Source organism: Pristis pectinata, chromosome 9 (assembly GCF_009764475.1).
Source record: "Pristis pectinata isolate sPriPec2 chromosome 9, sPriPec2.1.pri, whole genome shotgun sequence".
NCBI classification, from domain to species: domain Eukaryota; kingdom Metazoa; phylum Chordata; class Chondrichthyes; order Rhinopristiformes; family Pristidae; genus Pristis; species Pristis pectinata.
Genome location: NC_067413.1, coordinates 14,404,703 through 14,425,250, shown reverse-complemented (window position 1 = coordinate 14,425,250; position 20,548 = coordinate 14,404,703). Strand labels below are relative to the sequence as shown.

Here is a 20,548-nt window from a genome sequence, read left to right as displayed (position 1 = left end):
AATCTGATGGCAGTGGGGAAGAAGCTGTTCCTGAAACATTGATTGTGGGTCTTCAGGCTCCTGTACCTCCTCCCTGTGGTAGTAACATGAAGAGGGCATGTCCTGGATGGTGATGGTCCTTAACGATGGATGCCGCCTTCTTGAGGCACCAGCCCTTGAAGATGCTCTTGATGGTGGAGAGGGTTGTGCCCGTGATGGTTTCCCCCTATTATGGACATTCCCTAGGTTCACTGTACTTCTTCCCCCTTTCTCATCAACTGAAAATAGGTTTGATTTCCAACTGTCCTCAGTTCTGATGAAGCTGAAATATTATTCTGTTTCTCTCTCTCTCCAGATGTTGTGGAGTATTTCCAAAACCTTCTGCTTTTATTTGAGATTTAGATTGAGTACTTTGTCATAATTCTGTTCTTTCTGTTGGATTGCAAATATCTGTCTCCCTGAGTTTGAATCTGGTATTTGCCATTAGGGATATACTTATCAAAGGGTTTTTGATGCTATGAATCTATAATGTAAAAAAAAACTGAACTCAAATTTTGAGAGGTTTTTCATTTGTAATATATATATGTCTCGTGGCTAAAATTTCATCCAGCAATTTCTGAAGAATTGAAAATTTTCTTCTGCACAGATTGCATGCTTTGGTGGTTGCTGAACTCTCATTATTTCTCTAGCATTTACTGTGGACTGAGAATCGCAACCTCCCCCTCCCGAGGCATCTTGCAGTGTCTGTTAGAAAGTGGTAATATCCAGGCCTCCGAGTCAGAAGTTGGGTGCATCTCTCACCCCAACTCCAGGCCATCACAGCAGACAGAGGGGAGAGCTGTAGCTGTAATCACTGGATTGATATCCACTGTGATGTCCAAAGGAGATAGTTGACCCGCCTACACCATCCATCACATAGTACGATTGGTGTTCTTTATTTAGCCATTGTGCAGCTCTGCTGGAAGAAGGTTCTCAAAAGATAAAAAGAAAAGACAAAAATAAATGGAAACCACTTCAGCTTCTCATCCCCGAGTAAGTGACCCAGTAATCTCGTGTGTGAGGATTGAATAAGGACTTGACTTGGAGCAGAACACAACATGGATACAAGCATGGATGATGTGCTTCAGAACATTTGACAAAGCTCTATTTGTTCTGACTCAAAGGGTCAAATGCACGTTGCGTATAACTCACATTTTTGTGTTACTAACATTCATTGTTAGAGTTAGTCACAAACAACTAACTGAACTCTGTGTGTAATCGGGATTGAGCAACACTGAAATACACCTAGCTCGGTTATTGATGTGATGCATCAAAGCTCAGAAGCACTGCTAAACCTGTTTGTTAATTTGTTCAGGCATTTTCCTGCATTTTTAACTCAAAGGTTTGAATTGGGCCCAGGTTCCAATTTCTTTTCATATGTTCAAAACCGCAAGGTTTATCAGAAATGCAGAGTAGCTTGCCTCATGAATAAACAGTTGGACTGATGTGGAGGAAAGTCACAGTTTAATAGATACATTCTATCTGCTTGACAGCTTGGCATAATACCAGCACTTGTTTTGTGCAAGAATGATTCTTTGAAAAAAAGACAAACTGTTAACCCTGGCTGTCAGAGACAGTGTGAGGAGGAGATTTCACTATTTGGAAGAACACCTATGTGAATGGAAGAGGCAAGCTTAAGAGAAGTTGATTCATATTCTTTTGTGTTCATTTTGTTTCCAAACCCCTTCATTCCTGTCAGGTGCCCAGATTGAAATGACACTTTTATCTCTGACTAATCCAGGTGACTTGTTGGTGCACTCACTTACTTTCTCATTGTAGGCTACCTCTTTGTCTAGTGGTGTCACCACCAACTGAATGAAAAGAGAACCATAACCTACAGCTGAGAATTGATTGGGCATATCGGGAAAGAATTAAATTAATGAGCTTTTGTTGAATCCCTTCCATTTATTAAATGTTTTAAAGAACATTTGAGTGTCCTGAAGGTTATAAGCAGCGGAACAGAATGTGCTTATCTAAGAAGGAAGCGGATTATTGGAAGGTTGAGCCTGCTTATTAGGTTCAAGGAAGGTAAAGTTTTGGATCAAACTGTAAAGTCAGGGATTAAGAAAAAATTTCTAGGGTCAGTCCAATGTGGATGAGTGGAGTACCATCTGTACGGTGGGTGACCTAAATTAATCCTGTCAGTCAGGCAGGAAGATTAGAGTGGTGAAGCAGAGTGTGACTTGTTACACCAAAAAGATTTGATACATTCAAGGTCTTCTGTGTGAAATTATGGAGTAGGGAGTCCTTGTCGGTGCATTTACAAGAAGTTTCTTATAAGTTGGTTGTCAAAGCTTGAAATGACATTGAAACAATGGCCCAGAAATTGCTGGGGCTGAGCAGTTCACGGTGCGCACCATGAATTGGATAATCCAACTGGCAGATTGTAGTGTGAATGGCGAAGTGATCAGGACATACGGGCTGCATGATGGTCAGGGCTGACAGTCATCTGCTTAACTAGTAACCTTTCAAGTTAAAGTACATGGAATAGGGTGGATTAGAGTCAGATTGGATTCTGAAAAATAGAAGGAATGAACAAACAGATTAAGAGAAGGAAAAAAGCTGAGACCAAAAGAAAATGTAAGAAAAACGAACACTTTAGGAACTTCTGTCCAATGCTAAAGTTTTGGTGTGCACATACCTTATTTTCTGGCATGAGTTAAGGTCATAAATTACCAGTGGATTTCAGATTTCCTAGTCCCTACCTCTGCTTGTGATCTTTACAATTGAACTATCTGGGCATTTTGACTTTTCAGTTAGTCTTCTATTGTTAATCACTGGCCTGTGGTTGTAAATCTCATGCATTTGCACAGGAGCGCATGCGTGCACGGTTTCCTCCCACATTCCAAAGATGTACGGGTTAGGAAGTTGTGGGCATGCTATGTTGGTGCCAGAAGCGTGGCGACACTTACGGGCTTCCCCCAGAGCACTCTACGCAATGATGCATTTCACTGTATGTTTCGATGTACGTGTGACTAGTAAAGATGTCTTATAAGTTTACAGACTTCATACAATGCAGAGCTCACCAGCATTTCCCAAACCCCTTTTTCACCAGGAAGAACCAAGCCAAGAGGTAAAATGAACAGCTCTGTGCTTCTTGGAATGCCTGCCTTATGGATCAACACAGTAATTTTATAAATATATATCAAATACTCTGTCAGTGTTAACTCTTTTTAAAACATAATGAAATTGTAGTTGTCATGGAAACTGGTTTTGCTTAGTGCTGCCCCCTAGTGACCACATGATGAAGCTTTAGCAGTATGACTGTAACTAAATAATTTGCTTCTTTTCTTTGTTCACTGGAGCAAGTTCAACTTGGGCCTGAGATTACTGCCAAAATAACAAGGCTAAAGTGCACACTGTTGTTTATGTGTAAGTTGCAGAGCCTCTTCAGTAAGTGTTTGGATGTTGCTATCCATATTTCAGTGTTCTGTCTTCAACTTCTCGAGGAAAGCACTTCATTGGGCTGGCTTTTCATTCAAATATTGTGAAAGGCATGAAATGCCTGGACTGATATCATAGGTACGCACCAAACTGCAGAATGTTTCAATTCATCCACTTAAAAGTGTCCTTTTCCACTGATCACGAACCTTTCTGGAATTGGCAATTAATTTTTAACACGTGTTGACTCATTCCTTCAGTTATATTAATTGTTAAAGATCTTAAGGGACAATCTTTGAAACTTCGTCTTTGTATTTTTTGTTTTCCCCTAATCCAGTCTTTCCTCCCTGCTCTTTAGTGTGCTTTCTGCATCTGATTTGATATTAAATTCGCTTTCCAAACTTACAGTTCCTGGCTCAGGCTCTGCAGTGTTGAGCTTTTAGCCCTTCAGTCTGATTGATGAGACATTCTACAGTTGTTTGCCTGATTCCCCCAGGTCCCAGATACAACATTGAGGGCACTGCACTTTATCCAATCTTCATCTACAACAACTTTCAGTGCATAGTTTCAAGGAAATTAAACGACCAAGTCCTGCCTATTTGCTGGTTGCTGTCCGTTGTTGTTTAATACATTAGAGGGAGTAGAGATTGTATGGAATGAATGGATGTATTAGATCAATTTAACGTGATGACTCAGAACTCATAAACACAAAAAACCACTCCAGATTTATACATGTATTAGTATAAACAACAAATAAAACTAAACATGTTGGAATGACATTCTTAGTAACATTACTAATTCATTAAAAATCCGAATATCTGTGTATCCTGAACTTAATCCAGCACACAAGAAAGCAGGAGCAGGAGTAGGCCACTTGGCCCCTCGGCTCCTCAAGCCTGCCTCACCATTCAGTATGATCATGGCTGATCTCTGCTGCTCAACTGTGCCGGTTCCCCACAACTCTCAATTTCAAATATTTATCTATCTCCCATCTTAAGTATTTCTAATGATCTGGCCTCCACCCACCCTCTGGGGAAGACAATTCCAGAGATTCACCACCCCCTGAGAGAAGTTTCTAAGCACCTCAGTTTTGAATGACTGGCCCCTTATTTTTGTAACTATGTTCCCTTGTTTGTGACCCTCCCACTTGTGAAAACATATCAACGTCTACCCTGTCAAAGATCTCATATGTTTGAATAAGGTCACACCAAAACTTCAAGGAATATAAATCCAAACTGTCTTGCCTCTCTTGCTAGGACAAGCCTTTGATCGCAGGGTTTAGTCTGTTGAATCTCCTTCACACTGGTTTCTACTTTCCAATTTCAGTTTTACTTGGGGTTCTGACTTGGTCAATTGTCACTTCCTTTTTGCTTTCCATTCCCCTTTACCAAGACTGATTGGTTTTTTCTGCTCTGTACATCTTGGCATGTATCTACCTTTTCCTTGTCTGGAATATCTAGCCATTCTTCCTGTTACACAGACGTGCAGATTCCTTCAAGTGGAGAATTAGATCATTTAATAGCTAAGATCATTTCATCGCATGTGAACTACTGAAGTGTATTTGAGATGAGGAAATAAATTTTATATACAATCTGGTCTTAATGCAGTGAAATCACTTGCATGATCAATGATCTTCCCCTCCCCATCTCTCTGCCCCAAAACATTTACTTTTGGGGCATTGTGAGTGATTTGGCATTGGAGCACTTTAATTAGCATTTGAGCACCAATATATAATGTGGGTTATATTATCCTGAGCAATTGGGAAATTAAAAATATTTTATCACCACATTTAAACAAGGTTATATTCTAGAGATGAGATTTTTTAGGCCAATGTTGCATTACAGTTCCAGCGTTCTTCCTTCTATTTTTAATAAAGTTTGACGTGATTACATTGCCCATGGAGAATAAATCAGTGACTTTCAATATTAATGGTGCAAAACTTTAAAAAAAAGTAATTATTTCAAATCCTCTCTTCTCAAAGCTATTAAGGTGCTGAATTCAACAAAGCAGGTAGGGAGAAGTAATAACTGATTTTTATCAACTGCATCTTTTTTTTAACACAGGGTAAAAATTATAAGCTGCATTGTTAGAAGGTAGTCTTTGCAATTTGGAGATGAGATGTTGCATTTAGATTACAATTAAAAGTACTGGTATTAAACAGGCCAGTATCAGGCATTGTTAGCTGTGCTATTTTCTCTGCTCAATGGTTTGGACTTCAGAGCAAAGCAAGGCTTCACAAGTGTATGGGCAGCAAGCTCCTGTGGAGAAAGAATGTCGCTTGCCTTCATTGCACGTGGACCACAGTGCAAATCAAAGCCTAGCCTCTGGGGATGGAAACTAATAAACCACAGTCTATTTCAAATCGCTGTTACATTGAGGATTAATTGATGTAACTGTTTGGCTCTGCAGGCTTTTCTGCAGGACCTAATTTGCATCCTAAGAGGTGGTCTAACAGCACTTGGTTTCCTGAATTCAGAAAGCAATCCTTAGCATTATATGGATGAAATATAATGGATATGATTGTCAAATGATCAGGAAATAAGCAATTATTTGATGCACTTCCAATTTTTGCTCTGCACCCAAAGCTATCTGGTCCTTGCATTTGAAAAAAAAAGTTATTTCAGGCATGAATTGTATTAGAATAACTTTGTTTTCACCCTAAGCACCCTGTAGTTGCTTAGACTGCACGTTCAATGTTATTTGGTGCATTTTGGTATTATAGTCAAATTTAATTCATGACATCATGGTTGGAACTGACATTCATTCAAAGTCAAAGGAATACTTCAACTGAATGAAGATTCTTAACGAATGCACTGACTGGCTTACCGTTAAAATCAAGTGCATGATACCGTATGATTAATCATGTCATACTTGGGGGTTTTTGATCGATAATGTTATCATGAGAACAATGCATGGATTCTCTTATGAGTTTATGGTTACTAAAGGTTCCCGGTAGTTGGGATTGAAGTTTCCGTTGTTGCGTCAGGACATAATTAGATGTTATGGAACACAGAGTTTAAAATATTTATTATTCCAAAGTGAGGTTTCACTTTCCACTGCTGGATGAGAGCAGCTTTACACTCATGTTTTAATATCTCCTACTCCAATTTGTAAGTTTTTATTTTTGCTTCTGGAATGTGATTCTTCCCAGTTTTTGTTCTGGGAGGTATCCATTCCCATTACTTTGATCACCAGACATGGGCTTCACCTGAAATGATTACTGCCCATCCCAGATTTCCCTAATTGATTCATTTGTGGGCAGTTACAAGCCAATCACATTGCTGTGGGTTTCGGTCATAAGTAGGTCAGGCAGGGTAATGAATGGCAAATTTCCTGACCTGACAGACACTGGTGAACCAGATGGCTTTTTAACCACAGTCCAGTAGTTTCATGGTCACCGTTACTGAGACCAGCGATTAATTTCACATTTACCTAATCGTTCAAATTTAACTTCCCCATCTGCTAAAGTGAGATTCAAAACTCATGCCTCTGAATCAATAGTGCAAATAGTGATCAATCGTTCTGAGAGGCAGAGGGCAGAACTTCCACCACAAAACCAGTGCTAAACTTGTCCTGGTATCCCCAAACAAATCCCACTTTCCCACACTGACATTGGTCTTGTCCTGCTGATTGCCCCTGTGTTGCTGCAATAGATGCCTCCTGGAGCCAAATGATCTTCCATGGATTTTCCAACTCTCAGGGTGGGAAATCTGTCCCTGAACCTGTGCCAGATAAAAATTTGTGTGAACACAGCAGCCCCCATTCAAATGACGGTCTGCCAAAGCCAATCTGTGTCCATTTGGAAGTCTGCTGGGCTACAGTGCAGTGCTGGGAACAAACAGCAGACAAGTTCCTGAGATTTCCATTCCTGGTTCTGAGAGAGTTATTGGTTTTGAGAATTTCCTCTCCTTTTGTCAGTCCTTTCTATTTAAATTCTTGGATTTGAATCTGAAATTTGCAAGACATCAACTCCAGACCTTAATGGAATGCGTTTGCTTTGTTTTACTTAATATCTTATTTGAAATTTGTCACTTAGGTCATGAATAATAATGAAATGTTCTTCTAAATAATATACTCAGGTTCCACATAGGGCTTGAACCAACAATTTTCTTATTTGAAGGCTTGTTGCTTTTCATCCATGTTGTTTTGCTTTTCCTTCCAAACAAGTCAGTGTTATAATGCTTAGTAGAAGTTACAATACACCATATTGATGCACCATAGAAAGCATTCTATCTGGATGCATCACAGCTTGGTATGGCAACTGCTCTGCCCGAGATCGCAAGAAACTGTAGAAGGTTGTGGACACAGCTCAGCACATCACAAAAACCAGCCTCCCCTCCATGGACTCTGTCTATACTTCTTGCTGCCTCGGTAAAGCAGCCAACATAATCAAAGACCCCACCCACCCCAGATGATCTCTCTTCTCCCCCCTCCCATTGGGCAGAAGATATAAAATTCTGAAAGCACATACCACCAGGCTCAAGGACAGCTTCTATCCCATTGTTATAAGACCATTGAATGGTCCCTTAGTACGATAAGATGGATTCTTGACCTCACAATCTACCTCGTTGTGGCCTTGCACCTTATTGTCTACCTGCACTCCACTTTCTCTGTAACTGTAACTTATTCTGTATTCCTTTGTTTTCCTTTGTACTACCTCAATGCACTGTTGTAATGAAATGATCTCTATGGATGGCATGCAAAGCAAAATTTTTCACTGTGCCTTGGTACATGTGACAATAATTTACCAATTTACCAAGTTAATGTCATCTTTTATGTTCATGAACGCATTTTGTAAAAACTTCCATATTGATATATAAGTACCACTGTATGTGGGATTTTCTACAGAACTGCTGAGGACTACATTGGCAAGCAAATCAAAGTGCAAAGATGGAGGTATTGTTTGTGGATAACAATTGACAAGTGTGAGTGGCTTTACTTAAGTAATGAAATTGATAGGATGGGGCTGGATCCCACCAAATTGGAAAGCTTAAGGGTAATTATGAGAAGAGTAAAGCAATATTTGAATCACACAATGCTTAGTTTTTAAGAATGTAATTATTGGTATGAGAAATAAAGGACATGGAGAATTCAATGTTAATACATCAACATTTAAGTTGATGATCTCTCATTAGAAGGGGGAAAAAATGACTTGATTTCCACTTTAAAACATTCTTGTAAGGCGTACCTCTGTCTTTTAGATGTGCCATTGCCCAAGGGATTAATGGAGATCTACCACCTATTAATTTTTTACAGGTGCTTCAAAATGAGATATGTGGTAATATAATGAATATTGTTAAACTTTACTTTCACAGATCCACCGACTCCAATCGCCCCACCTCAGCTTAATTCTGTTGGCGCTACTTACCTGTGGATCCAGCTTAACGCAAACTCCATTAGTGGCGATGGGCCGATCATCCAACGTGACATCGATTACCGCAGCACCTCCGGGAGCTGGGCCGACATACAGCCGGTAGACAGCCATCAGTACAAAATTGGCCACTTGGATCCTGACACGGAGTATGAAATCCGGGTGCTGCTCACCCGACCTGGTGAAGGTGGAAGGGGAGCTCCTGGCCCTGCCCTTAAAATGAAAACAAAGTGCGGAGGTAAGTCCTGAGGAAAAGGATGAAATGGTATCAGTTTTTGACAGCTGTGGAAGAATTGCTGCAGAATTGCCAAGGACTACATTGGCAAGCAAATCAAAGCGCAATGATAGAAGTATTGTTTGCGAATAACAATTGACAAGTGGGAGTGGCTTTATTTAAGTCATAAAATTGATAGGATGGAGCTGGACGCTACCCAACTAGAAGGCTTAAGAATATTTAAGAGAACACTAAAGCAATGTTTGGATCACGCCATGCTTAGTTTTCAAGAATGTGACTATCAGTATGAGAAATAGTAGGAAAAGAATAAAGGATGCAAAGACTTCATTGTTAATACATAAACATTTGATGATCTCTCATTAGAATGGGGGAAAAAAGACTTCATTTCTACTTTAAAACATTCTTGTGAGGACTAGCCCTCTTTTGGCTGTGCCATTGCCCAAGGGATTAATGCAGATCTACCACATACTAGTTTTATATAGGTGCTTTCATGAGAGATATATGGGCCATTGTGTAACATTGTGGCAACAGCTCTTTGAGTCCTGCATGAGGTTAATCTTGGTCATTTGTTTCCTCATCTAATATTCCACCCATACTTGCCTTAGATCACTGATGCTCAGGATTTAAGGCAACACCTGGTGCAGTCGGACATGAGTCTAAAGTTCGATTAAATGGTGAACTGGCTGATCACAGATGGACATAGTGAAGATGGTATCGCTACAGCTGGAATAATGTGCTTTCTGGAAATTTAATCAAAAAAAGAAACAGGCTGTTTTTCCCTCAGTTTTGTCACATATCAGCATCATTATCGGACAGTTTAAGACATTGAGCAGAAATTTAGTTGAAAAGAGATTTTGATCATCCACTTTCTCATTGGCAAATGCAGTTTGTTAGACATAGACAATGAGAATGCTGTATAACATGGTTCAAGATATACATTGGTGTACAGTGTATCCGGTTCTGTATACACAGCACTGCAAAACATAAGTCTGTAGAAACGAATCTGTATGTGCAACACAGAACAACATGCTCAACTATTTGTGCACGGAGTAAAAAACTGTAGCTGCTGGAAATCTGAAGTAAGAACAGAAAATATTGAAGATATTCTGTAGGTCAAGCAGTGACAGGTCCTGATGAAAAATTACTTCTCTTTCCACTGATGCTGTCTGACCTGCTATGTCCACCATTTCCTGCTTTCATTTGTACACAGTGCTACACAGTATAGCTGGTTCTGCCTGTATGATGCTGTCCAGTATGTCTGACTCCATGTATAGTATGGCACAATATGGCTGGGTATATATAACAACATTGTTCAGTCAGCGTCGACAGAATGCACGGGTCCACGTAACTAGTGTTATATACATCTGATTTCATGTATACACTCATGGGTCTACTTTTACAAAATTACACAACATGCTATCTATATATGTCCTGTGCTATAAGGCATTGCTAGGTTATGTGCACCATGCTGACCACCAAGATTAATTTCATTTTTATCGTGAGTCTCCAGCAAACAGAAATTCATTTAGATTCTTCAACTATTCATTTACTTTTATGTTGTGTTCAGTTCTGGTTGCCTCATTATGAGAAGGATGTGGAAGCTTTAGAGAGGGTGCAGAGGAGATTTACCAGGATGCTGCCTGGATTGGAGAGCATGTCTTATGAGGTTAGGTTGAGCGAGCTAGGGCTTTTCTCTTTGGAGAGAAGGAGGATGAGAGGTGACTTGATAGAGGTGCACAAGATGATAAGAGGCATAGACCGAGTGGACAGTCAGAGGCTTTTTCTCAGGGCGAAAATGGCTAACACGGGGGGACATAATTTTAAGGTGATTGGAGGAAGTTATAAGGGGGATGTCAGAGGTAAGTTTTTTACACAGAGAGTGGTGGGTGTGTGGAACATACTGCAGGCAGAGGTGGTGGGGGCAGATACATTAGGCAGATACATTTAAGAGACTCTTAGACACATGAATGATAGAGAAATGGGAGGGAAGGGTTAGAGAGATAATTGAGCAGGATAAAATGTCGGCACAACATTGTGGGCCGAAGGGCCTGTACTGTGCTGTAATGTTCTATGTTCTATATTCTATGTTTATTCAGTAATAACCTAAAGAAGATGGCTTTGCATTGTCCTGTTACAAAGGAGAGCCATTTATTGTGGACACCTCAAATATTTAACACAACAGTGATGCTTCTGAGGTGTGTTAATATCATGCACTTTTCATTCATTGTGATTTCCCAAGCATGCGATCTTTGCAGGAAATGTCAGTGCAATGGTTCTTCAACATCTGATCTGCCAGTGTAAACCTAAATGCAAGGATCTATGTTCTTTCTTGAAACTGATGCTGAGAGGTGACTGTAAGAGCTGTTGAAAATGGTGCTGTAGGGAGAGCATGTAGCCTGGGTTCAGATGCAAATCACCATTCATGTGAATGGCTGACACTTTGGTTGGGTTTGCCCAATGGCCTGATCACATTGCAGAGAAGGTAAATTATAGAGCCTGTTCAATATCATGAATGCAAGCTGTCCTTGGCCCTGAGAGATTGTCTGTTAAGAAGATGAAAGAACTATCACTGGAGCTGCATTGTGTTCACAGTTTTGAGGGTGAAGGGGAAATTGGGACAGTAATTTAAAGAAAAATATTTAAAAGGCAGTAACTGACTGATTGCACACATTAGGAACTTCTGGCAGAAGTTTATCTCAGTTGCAGCACTGAAGGGGCAACAAAGTAGCATCAGTTAGTTGTGCTGCATTTCCCGCCACCTCTCAGCCTCCTTTGCTCCGGGGAAAACAAATTCACAAGGCTATTGCCTGTCCAATCTATCCTGATAACTCAAGCCCTCCCATTCAGTGAATCTTTTCTTGACCCTCTCTAATTTAATTACGTACAAATCACACAAATGGGGTAGGAGTAGGCTACTTGGCTCCATCATTTAATAAGAACATGACCATCTGATTGGAACCTCAACTCTGCATTCCTGCCTACATATGGTAACCTTTCACCCCCTTGCTTCTCAAGAACCGATCTACCTCAGCCTTAAAATATTCAGCGACTCTGCTTCTGCCACCCTTTAATGAAGAGATGTACAAAGGTTCACAACCTTGATCAAGGTATCAACCTGAGAGAAAAAAAATTGCCGCATCTCACTTTTAAATGGGTGACACTTTATTCTTAAACAGTGACCCCTGGTTCTAGATTCTTCCACAAGACAAAACATCCACTCTGTCAAGACCCCTCAGGATCTTTCAAGTTTCAATCAAGTTCCCTCTGACTCTTCTAAATTCCAGCAGACGTAAGCTGACCCTGTTTAACCTTTCCTTGTCTGACAACCCACCCAATCCAGGCATTGGTGTCTGAACTGCTGCTAAGGCACTTACATCCTTCCTTAAATAAGGAGACCAATACCACACACAGTATTCCTGAAATGGTCTCACCAATGCCCAACATAACTGAAGTATAACCTCCCTACCTCTGTATTCAACCTCTCAACAATAAGCAATAACATTCATTCCAAGCAGCCCAGAGCATCCACCTTGTCAAAACCCCTCTGGATCTTTCATGTTTCAATCAAGTTTCCCCCGACTCTTCTAAACTCCAGCAGATGTAAGCCGAGCCTGTTTAACCTTTCCTCAGCTGACAACCTACCCATTCCAGGCATTGGTGTCCGAACTGCTGCTAAGCTACTAACATTCTTCCTTCCCAGAGCCCAGATGTGTGAATTAACCCTAATGGGTGCAGTGGAAGAATTCTGTTCCACTGGTTAAATAGCTCAAACATCTTGTGGAAGGCTTGACCCAATTGGGCATGCTGGCAAATTTTACTGACAAGCCAATGGTACGAACCAGCAACAAAAGAAACACTCCGAGTCATGTATAAGTGTTTAAAACAACTTTATTAATAACTACCTATGATAATAAGAAAAATAAAAATAAAAATGTTAGATTGTTAGAAGTAAAAATGTTAAATCTTAAGCATTAACCCCAAAAACTAAACTTGAAGTACGTGTGTGGCAAATTCCCAAACTCCAAGTTTGGTTCTTAATGTTCTTAGTGGTTCTTAAAGTTCAGTTCAGCAAGCCATAAGGTGAAATGTGAGCAAAGGCTTCTTCAACAACCACTGTTGACTGAAGACAAAACATAGAGAGAAAATTGAGAGTAATTACGAAATCCAAATGTTCCACTTTGGAACCCAAGAGACACCTCAGTGTTTAGTCAGCAGTGATCACTCCACCGCATCTTCCTCACCCTGAAAGGCACTTGAATCGTGGCCATCCACACAAATACCTGTTTCCTTCTACAGGTCAACAACAAAGTGAACTCCACTGCTTTGTTCCGAAGTATCTGCCACCCCGAAAAGCATCCGAGATGTGGCCGTCCACACAAATACCTGTTTCCCTCTACAGGTTAACGACAAAGTGGACTCCACCGGATTACTCCAAAACTCCATATGTGGATTGTAGTGACAGGCACAGTTAGTTTTTCATCCATCGATAGAGACTAGCAGGCTGGTGTCTCTCTCCTCCAACTGATTCTGACTGACTGCTTCAAAAATGTCATTACGTCCTTTATCTTCTGTTGTCGTAACCATGCCCAACACACAGACAGACAGACAGACAGACAGACAGACAGACACACACACACACACACACACACACCACTATGCTCTATCTTAAAGGGACATTCACCAATAGTAACCCAGCTCGTAACACCAAGGACTGTGTGAGCCCTCAGACAAATCCATCTAGTTGCACCATAGTCATAGAGTCTCTTCAGCCCCCCATGTACATATCAAGTCCCCATCCAAACTAATCCCATTTACCAGCACTTGGTCCGTGGCCTTCTATTCCTTTGCAATTCAACTGCTCATCCAGATACTTTTATCTCTGCCCCCACCACGCATGCAGACAGCACTTTCCAGATTGCAACCATCCACTAGGTACAAAAAAAAATCTTCTTTGGATCCCTTCTAACCCTCTTACTCCTCACTTTAAGCCTCTGGTTTTAGATGTCTCCATCATGGGGAGAAGTTTCTCACCATCCACCCTATCTGTGCCCTCATAGTTTTGCATATCTTGATCAGGTTTCTCCTTAGACTCCTCTGCTCCAAGGAGAACAAATCCAGCCTATTTAAAGCAACACACAAAAAATTGCTGGAGGAAATCAGCAGGTCAGGCAGGATCTATGGCAGGATGTGAGCAGTTGACGTTTCGGCCTAGACCCTTCATCAGGAAGAGGGCAGAGGCCAGAATAAGAAGGTCGGGGGAGGGGGAGGAGCACGAGCTGGTAGGTGAAAGGTGAATCCAGGTGAGAGGGGGAAGGTAGGTGGGTGGGGAAGGGAGGGGGCAGTGGGAATGATGTGAGAAGCTGGGAGGTGATAGGTGGAAGAGGCAAAGGGCTGAAGAAGATGGAATCTGAGCGGAGAGGGCCAAGGACCATGGGAATAAAGGGAAGGAGGTGGGGAACCAGAGGGAGGAAGGTGTGGGTGATGGGCAGGTTATCAGGGAGGGGAAAGAGAAGGGGGAATGGGGCCAGAGGTGCGGGGAACAGAGGGGAGTGGTTACCGAAAGTTAGAGAAATTGATGTTGATGCCGTCAGGTTAGAGACTACCAAGAAGGAATATGAGGTATCGTTCCTCTAATCTGCATTTTGTGTCTTGTGTCTCCAGGCTATTTATTCTCTCCTCATAACCGAAACACAATGGGACACTCCGTCACAGGACAGACGTGATTAAGCTAGAGAGGGTGCAGAAAAGATTCACAAAGATTTTGATTGGATTGGAGGGCCTGAGTTATTAGAGGGGATTGGATAGGCTGGGTCTGTTTTCCCCGGAGCGAACAAGGCTGAGGGGTGACATGATAGACAAATATAAAATAATGGGAGGCATAGAAAGAGTAGATAGCCAGTGTCTGTTTCCTATGGTAGTGTCGTCTCGAAATTAAGTTTTCACTTCTGTCTGCTGTAAAGTAACACAGTGCCACGAGGTCGATTCGATAAAATGCATTTATTAGCAGTGCACCGCTAAGGAGAGGTCTCTTCAGCACTCGTTAAGAGTCGCTTCCCGAGGTCTCTCCGTACAAAGGAGCAGACAGAAATTTATACAGATATTGTCACGCACACTTAATTCATGCGGCGCCGCAAGTTTCGGTCAAGCCACAGAGATCCCGAGACAGACATCACACCTAATGTCCAGCATAATTGAGTTATAATCAAGAAATTCAAAGACAGGTATCACCCCTCATTGTTTAGGACAAGCTTCCCACTCGTTGTTTGTTGCACCCAGTACCCCTATTGTCTCGCATAACGGGACTGAAACCAAGGTTCCGGACACAGTAATTAACAGCTTATCCATTGAGTCAGCAGCTTGTGTGCTCTTGCTTGTGAGGTATTTTTTCTATCAGCTATGATATGTATGATAGCTAGGTATGGTTACAGTTTTCAACCCTTTACTTCCTCAGTAGGGGTGTCTAAAACAAGAGGGCATGGGTTTAGGGTGAGAGGGAGGAGGTTTAAAGGCAATCTGAGGGGTAAACTTTTCACACAAAGAGTAGTTGGTATCTAGAATAAACTGCCAGAGGAGGCGGGAGCGGTAACAAGAAGCATCTGGACAGGCACTTGAATGACCAAGGGATAGAGGAATATGGAATTATTGCAGGCAAGTGGGATTAGAATGGATAGGCCTGATGGTTGCATAGATACTGTGGGCCGAAAAGCCTGTTTCTATTCTGTACCTTTCTGTGACTATGAAATGTTTCATCCCAGGCAACATCATGGTGAATTTCTAGTGCAGTTAGTCCTTCCTGTAGTGTATTGTCCATTTGATGTATATTGCCAGGGCCAATTGTGATCCTCAACTGCTAGAGCTCTGCATATAAGCTTTTGTAATCTTATGTTAGCAATGCCTTTGAGAAAATAAATGGGAAATAAAGATGGCTACTCGCCATGACTAGCACATGGTGGTTGATCTCATAATGATGCCTCAGTATTTTATGTCATGCCTTTAGACCCTTTGAAGGATCAGTGCATAACTTAGTGTAGCTTTTTCTCTCCCAATGCCAGCTAGTAGGGCTGCTGCCTCACAAGTTCAGTTACCTGGTTTCAATCCTGACCTCTGGTGTGGAGATTGCACGTTTTCCCTGTGGCCATATGGAATTCCTCCAGATAACCTGGCTTCCTCTCACATCCCAAAGGCGTGTAGGTCTGGTCGGATAATTGGACACTGTAAATTGTCCCTGACATGTGGATATTGGTATTGGTATTGGTTTATTATTGTCACTTGTACCGAGGTACAGTGAAAAACTTGTCTTGCATACTGATCGTACAGGTCAATTCATTACACAGTGCAGTTACATTGAGTTAGTACAAAGTGCATTGATGTAGTACAGGTAAAAACAGTAACAGTACAAAGTGTCACAGCTACAGAGAAAGTGCAGTGCAATAAGGTACAAGGTCACAACAAGGTAGATCATGAGGTCATAGTCCATCTCATCATATAAGGGAACCGTTCAATAGTCTTATCACAGTGGGGTAGAAGCTGTCCTTGAGCCTGGTGGTACATGCCCTCAGGCTCGTGTATCTTCTATCTGATGGAAGAGGAGAGAAGAGAGAATGACCTGGGTGGGTGGTGTCTTGATTATGCTGGCTGCTTCACCAAGACGGCAAGAAGTAAAGACAGAGTCCATGGAGGGGAGGCTGGTGTCCGTGATGTGCTGGGCTGTGTCCTCAACTCTCTGCAGTTTCTTGCGGTCCTGGGCAGAGTAGTTGCCGTACCAAGTCGTGATACATCCAGCTAGAGTGAGTGCTAGAATGTGAGGGAAGTTGATGAGAATGTGGGGAGAGTAAAATGGGATTACTGTAGGATTAGTGTAAATGGGTGTTTGCTGCTTGGCATGGACTCAGTGGGCTGAAGAACCGATGACTTCACCTGCTTGAGGTGCTGCTGGGATATGCTTCACCCAACCCTCCCCCTCCCCCTCCTGTGCCCCCTCCCAACGCAATACTTGAATTCCAGAAATCACGGTCAGTTTCACACAGTATTGGCAACAATTGATGAAAATGACAAGCACGTTAATATCTTATGGGGAGTGCAGATGCCTACTGAATTTTCAAGGCAGTGCAGCATTTTCTTGTGGTCAAGGCAGCTTTATCTCGATAATGATGTGAGTCATGTTATTAACCTCATGAGTTAGGTTTAAAGGAGTCACAAAATTGAGCAAAGCAAAATTCAAAAATCCCTCGGGTTATGGGAAGAAGATTGCTTGCCACACACCATTACAGATTTTATTTTTGTTTATAAACTTGAGTTGTGATGAAGGCATTGGTCATCGTGCAACACGTGACAATTTAATAACTGGCTTAAGGGGTTGTGTGATGCTGATAAGGTAATGGCAAAGCAATTAAGTTAGGGACGAATAAAATTCTCCATCTTCAATAGAGGTTCTGTGGAATCTGTAGCAGCAGTCGTTTATGATGAGAATCATTGCACCTGTTTAATTACAGTGATAATTGCACGTTTAAAACTACACACCCAAGGGCCCTGCAAACCACATTCAAACTGCAAATGCAACCTATTGGGCAGTTAATAATCCTAATGGTTCTCAACCATCCTTGGATAATACAGTATTTGTGGCTGGAAGAGAGCTGTGTACAGTGATAGCAAATGGACATATACTCTCGATCTTTTTCCCTCCCTTCCTTGAAATATGCCTCAATAATTGTTATGCAAAGAAATTACTACAAATTGGTTTCAAATTACAGAAGATGTATAATAACAGGTTGTGACACTGATGTGTAAATGTGTTTTATTGTCTTTTCATCCTTTGATATCAAATTCAATGGCATATGTTCCTTTCTGATAATGGAAGTTGGCAGCCTGGTAATTAACCATTTATAGTTTTTAAAAAGTTGTAATTTTAAGACTGGGATGTAATCTAAAATGTGGATGAATGATATTAATAGTTTACTCCAGGAAAACTGCACAAACTCAATCTTAAGGTGAAATATAAAGCTAAAGGGACAATTTCCATCTTGCTCCATGTATGTGCCAATACTAGAGGGTTTTTGGGTTCCACATCATAGGGTTTGCTCCAATGTTGTTTGGACCTTTGCCAGTAGACCCACCACTGGAGAACAAACTTGAGTATTTGAGTAATTATTGATGAGCCTGCAGGGATTAACTCTTAAAGTGGGCAGTTATTCACTCCCTGGGATCTGGGCATTGCTGGAATGGCTGGCATTGATCTCCCATCCTTAATTGCCCTTCTGATGGTGGTAGTGAGTTGCCTTCTTGAACCACTGAAGTCCTTCTGGTGAAGGTACTTCCATGGTGCTGTTGAGTTGGGAGTTCCAGGATTTAGACCCAATGACAACGAAGGAACAACGATGTATATCGTGTGACTTGGAGGTGATCCTGCAGGTCGTAGTGTTCCCTTGTCCTGTTTGGTGGTAGAAGCTTCAGGTTGCAAGGCGCTCCTGGGTGAGAAACTACAATGCACGGTACACCGTGTAGCCGCTGTGCACTGCTGGTGGAGAGGAAGTTTGTTCGGGTGGTAGATGGAGTACCAATCAAGCATATGTTACCACTTTATACTTTTGACCCACACAATACATAACACACCTCTACCCATATTTCTTAAGTGCATGAAAGTTAAGATTGCATTGATTCAGACTGTGTTTCCTCCACCCCTAATTCCAATTAACTGATAGCGGCTCTCTTCCCAAGGGAAGGCTATCTCCCTCAATCCTCAGGAGCACAATCGACGCCAAATATTTCTCATAAAGTTCTTTTCTTTATGATCAATGTCTTTGCTTTCCTCAACCACGACATTCTTTGGTGAACTTCAGTCCTTTAAAAGCTGCTCCCACAGAGGTGCTCCCCATTTAGCCTTGTGCATTGCGAGGTTTGCTTGGCCAACTTTGCCCTGTGTTGTAAACTAATTGAAAAGGTATGAGATGTACATTATAGAGTTCAGTGTTCTCTGAGCTGTGGAGGGAGGATTAACCAAGTTCTAAACCAACATTTGGCAGGATCACAAAACTGAGGCTATGAAGTTTCTGAGTAATTTACAAACAGGAGATTGAAAAGACATGCATTTAAATAGCACTCTTCATGGCATTATGATGTCCCAAAGCACTTTACAACCAACAAAGAACTTTTGAAATATATTGTAACAGAGGAAGCAATTGCCTATTTCATCACAACTAGAAATGAAGTAAACACCAGAGAATTTTCTTTTATTAATAAAAATTGAAGGATAAATATTAGTCTGGATACTGAGAATGGCTCACTTTCTCTTCTTTGAACTGGTCCCAGTGGGATTACTTGAGAAAGCAGTAAGGAGTTGTATGAAAATATTTCTGACAATGCAGCCCGGAGATTGTGCTCAGGATTCAGTGTGGGACTCAGACCCACCACCTTATGACATGGACAAGTTTGTTATCAACTTTGACATTGAGTAACTTTTTTTTATTTATTCCTTATGGAATGTGGATGTCATGGATAATGTCAGCATCTATTATTTAAAAGTCAGCAGCCTGAGGGGTTTTCTTCAGGTGCTCCCAGTTTCCTCCCACATATCAAAGACATGCAGATTGGTTGGATAATTGACCACTGCAAATTGCCCCCTGTGTGTAGGTGAGTGGCAAAATCTGGGGGGAGATGACGAGAATGTGGGGAGAATAAAAACTGGGAATAAATTTAGGATTAGTTCAAATGGGTGGTTGATGGTGCACAGACTCAGTGGGCTAAAGGGCCTGTATCTATGCTGATTCTATCTATGACATTGATGAGTCTGGAGTCACGAATAGTCCAAACAAGAAAAGACTGACAGATTTCCTTCCCTGGAGGACATTAGTGACACAGAAGGGTTTTTAACAATTATCCAGTAATTTAAATGTCACCTTTTCTGATTTGAGCTTTTTGATTCCAGATCATTATTTTAATTATCTCAAGTTAAATTTCCCTAGCTTCCAAGATGGGTTTCAAACTCATGTTCCTCGGTCAATGGTTCAGGCCTCAGGATGGCAGTCCAGTGATTTACCCACCAATCCAATGTGCTTTCAATGCCTGGAGATTGTGCCACTGTTTCAATGCAATCATAATAACATTAGTTCTATAAAGGCTGCTAAAGCTGTTCCATCAGATGACCCATTCAGTGAGGAGAGAAATCAACCCTGTGGTGTTCAGGAGGCTCCTGAAGGCAACAAGGGAACCAGGAAGACAGAGGATGAGGGTGTAATGAATGAAGGACGGAAGGTGATGTGGTAATCCAGGATCAGAAGGTTTCAGATCTTTTAATTCATTCCTGGCCTGCAGAGGCCCTGGCAAGGCCATCATTTTAGTACCAACCCCAATCGCCCTTGTGCATCACCTAGTGGTGATGTGCATTCTTGAACTGCTGGAGTACTGGTTTATTCATTTATTATCATATTGGTATTGGTTTATTATTGTCACTTGTACTGAGGTACAGTGAAAAACTTGTCTTGCATAGCGATCGTACAGATCAATTCATTACACAATGCAATTACATTGCATTAGTACAGAGTGCATTG

General features: G+C 41.4%; 1 protein-coding gene across 7 annotated transcripts in view; it reads left to right on the top strand.

Moving 5' to 3' along the window:
- LOC127574151 (receptor-type tyrosine-protein phosphatase mu-like) overlaps positions 1-20,548 on the top strand; it is a 746,263-nt gene that overhangs the window by 345,630 nt on the left and 380,085 nt on the right. For all 7 annotated transcript variants that reach the window (XM_052022906.1, XM_052022912.1, XM_052022911.1 and 4 more), the window contains exon 7: positions 8,715-9,008. In XM_052022906.1, coding sequence (XP_051878866.1) covers positions 8,715-9,008 — 294 coding nt within the window. The remainder of the gene's footprint in view (positions 1-8,714; positions 9,009-20,548) is intronic.